The 8,875-nt window shown below is 35.6% G+C and overlaps 1 protein-coding gene across 1 annotated transcript; it reads right to left on the bottom strand.

The window, feature by feature from the left end:
* Positions 1-1,016: 1,016 nt before the first annotated feature.
* On the bottom strand, positions 1,017-2,790 carry LOC119677236 (protein bric-a-brac 1-like). Its single transcript, XM_038088510.1, has 4 exons — positions 2,716-2,790; positions 2,221-2,642; positions 1,607-2,157; positions 1,017-1,335 (listed from the first exon to the last, which is right to left on the bottom strand). Exons 1-4 carry the CDS (start codon positions 2,765-2,767, stop codon positions 1,017-1,019), a joined length of 1,344 nt encoding a protein of 447 aa, XP_037944438.1. The 5' UTR covers positions 2,768-2,790.
* Between the last annotated feature and the right edge of the window lie 6,085 nt (positions 2,791-8,875).

Below are 8,875 nucleotides of genomic sequence, written 5' to 3' on the forward strand. Positions count from 1 at the left end.
GTTTGATAAAGCTTCCCGAAATTGGAGGTGAGCTTGATATTATTAATGTTTTGGGTTTATTAACTTTTATGTGTCCAACCCATCAATAGATATTCAGTTCGGAGAATGCGGTTATTGATTGCAAATACCTTCTTTTTTGTATAGTGTTGTTCTACCAACCCTAACGGTTAAATTAATATGAGCTCAACAGATTTTATTGGAAGTTTGATAAAAGCTATGGAAACTAGAAGTAACTTTGATATTATTATTCTATTAGGTTCATATATTATTAATATATCGAGCTCGTATACAAATATATCGTTGGGAGGATAGTAGGTTATGAAAACACAATAATCTGTTATATTATTTTATCCATAAATGGTTAGACACTTCACCCAGATTTATAATCGCATACCGACATTGAACCGACATTATAGCAAGAGCACTCAACTTGTCATGACCAATTAAATTTTACGGTGATATTTTTATTCTTTTCACGGTAGAATGCGATCATTTAATGCTAACCGTTTTGACTGGTAGAGTGGCACATCGGTTAATTTCGTAACCCCCGAAACTCTCTGTGAAATGCGAAACTGTCTTACTTAATAGGCCATCACAGCCCCTTATCGAGTATCAGCCTTTCTTTATTTTTCCTTTATTACTATTGATGGTAATAATAATTTGTTATTCGGTATGTTTTAATTGAACTATTCCTGCTCACAGAAAGATGAAACAACTGTCGATTGTCGCTACTTACTACCGTAACAATATATGTGAGTAACAGTAATGGATGTGTAAAAGTAATATAAAACTGTAAATGAACGACTATAGAAATCTATTGAAATCTGTCTACTAAAAAGCCAATGAAACACTCTATTTACGCATACTTTTCGAAACTCACAGTGGTGAGGAATATAATTCTCATATGCTTTAGTCAAATTGTAGTAAGTTGTGTTCCCAATAATATAAAGTATAAAGTAAAATATAATCAAAATAATAAGTATTTAGTTTGTTTAATATATTTTCCAAAATGGTCCTTACTCACTGCTTGTTGTGATGGGTTCAATTTTAATACTACTGGAACTAATTTTACTGCTTGTAGGCGCTGATGCAGCTGTTGCCACATTTCCCGTTGCCGAAGTTAGTGACGATAGAATGGACGAAGTTGCCGGACTGGCACTGGAACTGCTAGTAATAGAGGATGTGGTAGCTGTGGCTGCACCCATTAATTCAGCGATATCTTCGGTAAAAAGTCGTGAAGGTGAATAGCCGCGTACAATGTTTATAACCAATTTCCAAACCGAGCTCTGTGAAAGGCGAATGCAATGGTGTCTCGTGGCGTGGACTACTGCGTTGCTGAGTTGGTGAATCTTTTACAGATTTTGGTTTTGCTATAATGGAACTTGACGAAGTATTCACAGCACTTGTTGTGTGTTGGTGTTGTTGTTGCTGTTGCTGTTCGTGTTGTTGATGTTGTTGCTCTTCTTGTTGAAGTTGAAGTTTTTGTGTGGAAGATGACGTTGCTGTTGCCGTAGCTGTAGTGGAAGTTAATGAATGCGACATGGAACTAATACCGAAACCAAGAGCATGCGTAGCCGCATGTTGTTGTTGTTGATGTTGCTGTTGCTGGTGTTGCTGCTGCTGATGCAAAGCGTGCTGTTGCTGCAAATGTAATTGCTGCAATTGATGTTGCTGTTGTTGACTTAGCATAGCAGCAGGATCGCAACGTGCAGCGCTTGTGCCGCCTACCATGTGCAGTGCTGCTGCCATACTAGGTGGTAGATTAGGCAGACCAGCTAAACTACCACACGGTGATGGTGCATGCCTTGGACCAAGCATACCACCAGCTGCACCATGATTTGAGGCAGAACTCAATGCGGGTGAGATGCTAGCCTTTGGCAGAGGTATACCACCGGGACCGGGACCGGCTGCACTCATGTGTGATTGCAGATGCGGTGGTATGTTAAATAGGTTGGCGCCTGATGCACCCTCTGAGTGCTGATGTTGTGCTGCGGCGGCCATTTGCATTTGTTGGCGTAGGTTATGTGCAACAGCAGCAACGGCTGCAGCTGTAGCTTCTTGTGACATCTGCTCACCGGGAGCTGAAGGCATACCATTCGGACATGGTCCAGGTACGCCTGGATAGCTCAGTGGACTATCCGGAAATGGAAAAATTGGCTAGAAATGATAGTATTTGTTGTAATAGGTTGGGTGGGTATTGCTTTTGTCATAGAAACTTACCGAATGTCGTCCATACGGAATTGGCGGTAGAGTATCCTCTTTCAGTTCCTTTGCGTCACGGAATACTACAGTCTTTATAACACCTTTGATATGCTCATCTGGCCAGATACCGAGTAATATACGTTGTGGACGGCCTCTACCTTTCGGACGTAGATCAGGCCCACCATCGATCGATGGCCCTAGCATATTGTGCACACGATTCGCGTACAATACAAAAGTTGGATAAGGTATATCATATTTGCGCGCAGCTTGCGAAAGCGAAAGACCCTCTTTCAACACACTGAAGATGGCTTCGGCCATTGTTTCGGGACGCCAAGACTTGAGTGGACCGCGCTCGCGAAAGCGCAAGTGATGCATAAGGTTTTGATTGGTATTCCAACATTTCTGCCACATCGACTGCAATTGGTACTGGTAACTGTCTGCTGGTGACACAAACAAAAAAGCTAAATGCATTAAACCGAACTGCGAAAGTTCGCTGTAAATTTCTTTACAAACCTGCAATGGAAGAACTTGAAGCACCCATCCAAGCATGTGAATTCTCCAACATTTTAGCCTAAAAGAAGAGTAAAAAGGGCAAATTAATTACTCAATTAAGATGCAGTAAAAAAGAATTAAATTTATGCAACTTTGCCACACTTTGCAAAACATTCATTGACTTGCAAAATCGACCTATTTTTTACTGAATGCACTATGCAACGTCCGCCCTCGCTGCAATAACGGAAATAATATAACAAGTCTTTTAAGTTTTAACTAAATCCACTAATTGCATAACAAAGCAACATTTTACATTTTGCATTCGCAAAAGTATTTCTATTTCTATTTCTGTTTCTATTTCTGTCGATGTGGCAACACTTGTGAAATCGTTTTTATTAGTAAGGAAAATGGTGAAATAAAAAAAGTATAAAATTATGCATTTTCATTTAAAGAATTGCAAAATACTGCCGTAACAATGTATCCATTGTGGTTGAGGCACCAGAAGAGGTGGTTGGGCAGACACCGACACACATGTCAATGCCTAGCTGCACTCAGATCTAGGCACCAACACAGAGCCAAGTGCCTGCATATATCATAAAAATGTATTTCATGATGCCATAAAGTACCTTTGTTGCATTGTTTTGTGGGACGGCAGGGACGGGTCGTACAACTATAATGCAAGTAGAAATAAAAAAATTTAAAAAAAAAATCGTTAACCTCTTGAAAAGTTATTTACATATTAGCAAATCAAATTGTTAGTTACACAGTTGTAATTTATAATACAAAACTAAAGGAGAGCAAGTAAAACGCTCATGTACGAGCACCCGTAATTGGGTTTTGGAAATTGGGCACAAGTCGAGTTTATGTAAGAGTCTCTGAAACAGTCCGCCACTTTGCTTTGCTGTCTACATAAATTTTATATTTTTCATCAAATGAATAACAAATAATATTGTGGTAATACATGTCTCTCTTATAGTGCTATTTTCATCGAACCATAAACAACATTAATCATACGCCATGGCGAACCGATCAAACTAACTTAAATTTACTGATTAGAGCTAAAGAAGTATAGAAAATTATTGGACATATATGACAACAAATTAATATTGTTTAAAATTAAAAAAAGGGATTAGAAATAATCTATTTCAGAAAAGTATTTCGTGATGAACAGAAAAAATTTTAATACTGGAATTGCTAATAGATTTATTTAAAAAAATGTTATAAAATGAAATTTTCCATAGTACCTAGCATTGCATTCATAAATTTCAATATAATAATGACAATAAAAATTTGCAATAATGGCTTAGAATTGATAAAATGACTTAGGATTGGATTTTTTTAGTAAGTTGTGAGACCATCAATTATTAAAGATTACATTTCGAATGAAATATATGAGGAGGATGACTTCATAATTAAACTACAACTAGACTCAGGGGAAGTAAAGCTAAAATCTGGAATTTTTGATCTTACAAAGAAATTGCTATAAAATGTAGGAAAAGGTGACCTGAAATCTAAAATTTTTCCACCCTGCTGGGGAAAACAACATGAAATTTAAAATTTTTAACCTCACAAAAAACTACAATGACGACTAGGGGTGTACGACCTTAAGTCTATAATGATTGACCATAGAAAGATATAAAACACTATTGAGGAGGACGACCAAAAAGGATTGGATTTTTCTAGTAAGTTGTGAGACCATCAATTATTAAAGATTATATTCCGAATGAAATATATGAGGAGAATGACTTCATAATTGAACTACAACAAGTCTCAGGGGAAGTAAAGCTAAAATCTGAAATTTTTGATCTTTCAAAGAAATTGCTATAAGATGTAGGAAAAGGTGACCTGAAATCTAAAATTTTTTCACCCTGCAGGGGAAAACAACATGAAATTTAAAATTTTTAACCTCACAAAAAACTACAATGAGGACTAGGGGTGTACGACCTTAAGTCTATAATGATTGACCATAGAAAGATATAAAACACTATAAAGGAGAACGACCAAAAACCTGAAATTATCGAACTTGCAAAGAAACAAAAAATTACAGGAGAGAAGAAATGGTAAACAGAATTACAGAAATAATGGCAATTTCTCTTGATAAGAAGAAAAGTTTCTTTAGTCGTATTTTGGATTATCTCAAAGGCCTACAATAAATTTTGGGATATAAGTCCATTTATAAAACCCTGTAATCTTTTCGTATGTGCTACTGATTCAATATGCTATTGAGCGTAATAAAGAAGGAAACAGATAGATTTAGCACAATATTCAATCAATAACTATCAATAACTGTTGTAAACCCTCCAACATTCTTAGATATTTTGTCCTACCCCAGGACTACGTTACTATTACTTCGAGGTACTGGCTTTACCTGTTAGGAATAGTTGAAGTAAAAGTGATATGATGGTCACTATTCTCTATACTAATTTTTATCTATAGGTTAACGGTTTTAAATATATATACCCTTCCTTCAATTTTTTTTTAGTTTAGTATTTTTGGTATTCCATAATCTAAGATATTATTTTTATTGTATTATTTATATCCAAATAATTAAATTACGAAAATCTAGCGTCATGCTTCAATAGTAGTACTTAAAAGGAAGAAAAGAAAGTTTTCCAGGAAGGTAATGCATAATGTCACAAATCGATCCCAATAACAGTAAAGTGGCCTGAATTGAACTTTGAAGTGGTTCCCTATCTAATATATTCTTCAGATCATGCTTTCAGTAACTTTGTTTGCGGAACATAACAATGTGTTCCCAGAAAACAGATTTGGTACCATTAATAATTAAAAATTTCATCTTTACGTTGAAGTTCCAACAAAATTTAATAGAAACATTTAAAACTTATTTAAAACATTCAATATTTTTCATTAAAGAATTCCTACCACAAGCCACAGAGGAGAGAAGAGAAACAATGACATTTTAAGTGGGCGTAAGCTCCTTTTCTGCTTTTTAACGCTCTTAAATGATTTAATAATTTTAAAAAATAATAAAAATATTAAGTATTCACATTTTAGCATTCTTCTAGTGGCATCACACTTGACCCGGACTCTTAAGGAGTTGAGTGTGCTTAAGTGGTGTTTATTCATATAATTTTCTTCCAATTTTTCAGCTTTGCTACTACAAAGTGACTAAGGACACTAAGTGCAAAATATGTGCCTTTTTTCCTGTCTGCCCGTTTGTGTGGGTGCTAGGACTACACTTCCATTATGAATTTATTTTATGCAATTTCTGAACAGGAATTGTTTAGAGATACATTTGAATTGTTCACCGAAAGTAGCTTTTGTGCCTTTTCATTGAGAAGTTTTATGTTTGCTTAACATGCAAAATTTTGCTGGCATTTAAATTTGTTTCCTTAAAATTGGCAAGGATCGCAGTAAATGCCATCCTTTGATTGTGGAAAAAAATTACTTTATTTTGGCAATCATTCGGAATCAAGGGAAGTTGATGTTATTTGGTATACCATACACTGAATTTTAATAATTTCGTAAATATTTAAAAAAATTTTAATTTTAATTTTAATTTTAATTTTTGTATCGAAGGTTTAGTTCAGAAACTTTAATATATGGATTAAGGCTATAGTAGTGGATTAAGTACCTTATTATTCCTGTATAAACATTCTTACTATTAAAAGCTACTAATCAACTATCGATGAGAGTTTAGATGGATTAAGTCAGTCAATTTCAACAACAAAGAGACAGTCTTTCTCTTTGAAATAGAATTAATAGCTTATTGGGTTAGACTTTTCAATCTCCGGTACAATCTCAATAAGATAAGGCCGACTAATTGCTTAGAATATAGTCACTGCTTGAAAAAAATGAGATGTCTAGTCAAATTTTTATGTGCGTATCTAACCATGCCAGGAATCAGGTTTGTCCATTTCAATATAAAGGGACATTTCTTCTCTGTCAAACAGATGGGACTATCCGATTCGATAGAATGTTACCTCTGTTTGGGTATGGATGAGATATATAGTACCATTTTTGGAAGTACTTGGTCTTGCCAGAGCTCAAGTTTGTGCACTTCACTTCTTAGGAACACATATCCATCTGATGAAACATCTCAAACGGTGCTTCAGCCTCTCCGCATATAAGAGGATGCTGCAGATTTTCTGCCTTTTTTCTCAATAAAACATATTAGGGTGCCCGATTGGACAGTATGTTGTCTCCGTTTGGGTGAGAATCAGATAAATATTCACATTTTTTGTGGTTATTTTATACTATCACGGACAAAGTGTGCTTATTTCACTATAAAGAGATATTCTTTTTCTGTAAGATAGATGGATAATCTAATAGATTATTGCCTATACTAGGAAGACGATAATATATCTAGCCACATTATTAATGGGTATAACTCTTTCGACAAAGAAAAATTACGCTCTACAAGTTTCTTATCACGACTGTTCAGCTGTATGGTGCAAATGCTTGGAGTGTTGGGAAGCCGTTAGAAGATTTTAATTTTTCTCGGAAGATTTAATATCCCGTATACGTTAGCACTGAATATCGAATTAGATGGTACGAATTATTGTAAAATTGACTTATTTAAGCGCATAATAATTGCGTGACTTCGCTTGTACCTGTCTTCTGAATGGAAAGAAATGCTCCGGTTAGAAAGGTGTTGTTATCAATACCCGTTGGTGGAACTTAGCATAGTTAAGCGCATAAAAATTAAGCAATATTACTGGCTAAGTTATATCTTGCGAATGGAAGAAAATGCTCGGGCTAGAAAGGTGTTTGATTCAGTTCATGCTGGTGGAAAAATCGGTATAAAACGTTCTGACCATGTTGGAATGATGATAGTAAGTAACTGATTGGGTTAGTTCTAAGAGATTACTAAATGCGGCTAAGGAAGACTTACTTAGTATTGTTGAGCTAAGTATATGATGAGACAATCACTAGAACTTCGCTCTTAATTTTTTTTCTTTTCATAGGGTTCTTCGAATTCTCAAAAATGTATTCTTAATTTATTAATTTAATAATAAGAAAAAAAATTTAAATACCTCACAATTATTCCTATCCTCAGACAAGCTTTAAGTTATTGGATTAATTCTTGCAGTAAATAAATTTAACAAATTACAAAATTTATACCACAACTAGTCATCTCACAATCACAATGAAAAATCTAAAACATTCAGAACTTTTTATCCAGCGTTGCAATTATACACAACTATAATTAAGATTTAGAGATACAAAAGGACCTCCAAAACAACGCATAGCATCGTCTCTGCATTTAATCAATCTAATGTGCTCGGTGGCGCACTATTACAAAATGCGGACCAGTGGACTGAGTTGGCCCGCCAACGACTAATACAAATGCGAATTCTAATGCTAATGTCAAATTGTTTGTGCCATGAAACTACGAAACACAAATAAATAATTTATTATATGTGCCGCTACACATTATGAAGTTTGAACGCAGAAATTTCATTTCAAATCATTTGACAACACTGGCCCGTCCGCCTTGGTCCATTTTGTATGCGTTGCCCTATGTGCCAACAACACTAACAACACCAACACTACTACAAAATGCAGCTAACAGCACCAACAACACCAAACACCAAACGCCATGCCAATTGCGCTGGTGGAGTGGTGGAGTGGTGGAGTGCGCTGTGCTAAGGTGTCCGACAGCCAAACGATTGAGCATTCGGTCAAACGTATTGCATTACTCAATCGTACAAGCAATCGACAATTAGAAATGCTTGTGCATTGAATAAGAGTACGTATTTGCATGTGTGTGTGTATGTGTATGTGTGTGTGTTTGATAAGGACAAATGAGTGAAGGGGTTAGCGTTATGAGTGCTATGAACGCGAAATTAAGCGAAATGGCGTTGACCACGTTTATGGTCGAAATCAAAGCAAACGCAGTCAATACTTGTGCATGTATTGTTAATATGGCGGTCGACGAGCTCATGTGACAAAAGTGCGAATTAACGAATTGACGACCATTTCATACGTCATTTAGACGTGCAGTAAGAACATTTCGACATTTGCCCAGAAATTCCGACCCTCGCTTTGCCTCGCCTCGACTCATCTCTCATCGCAACATTGTTAATAATATTGCAGTAATGATGTATTTGTTGTTGTTGTTGGTGGTGGATTCTATTTGTTGTGTGTATTACGGACCGTTTAGTTTGACTGCATAAAATGAAGTTTAAATAATAATCAAATTCAATCAATCAATCGC

Source organism: Teleopsis dalmanni, chromosome 1, assembly GCF_002237135.1.
Source record: "Teleopsis dalmanni isolate 2A chromosome 1, ASM223713v2, whole genome shotgun sequence".
In the NCBI taxonomy this organism is placed as follows: domain Eukaryota; kingdom Metazoa; phylum Arthropoda; class Insecta; order Diptera; family Diopsidae; genus Teleopsis; species Teleopsis dalmanni.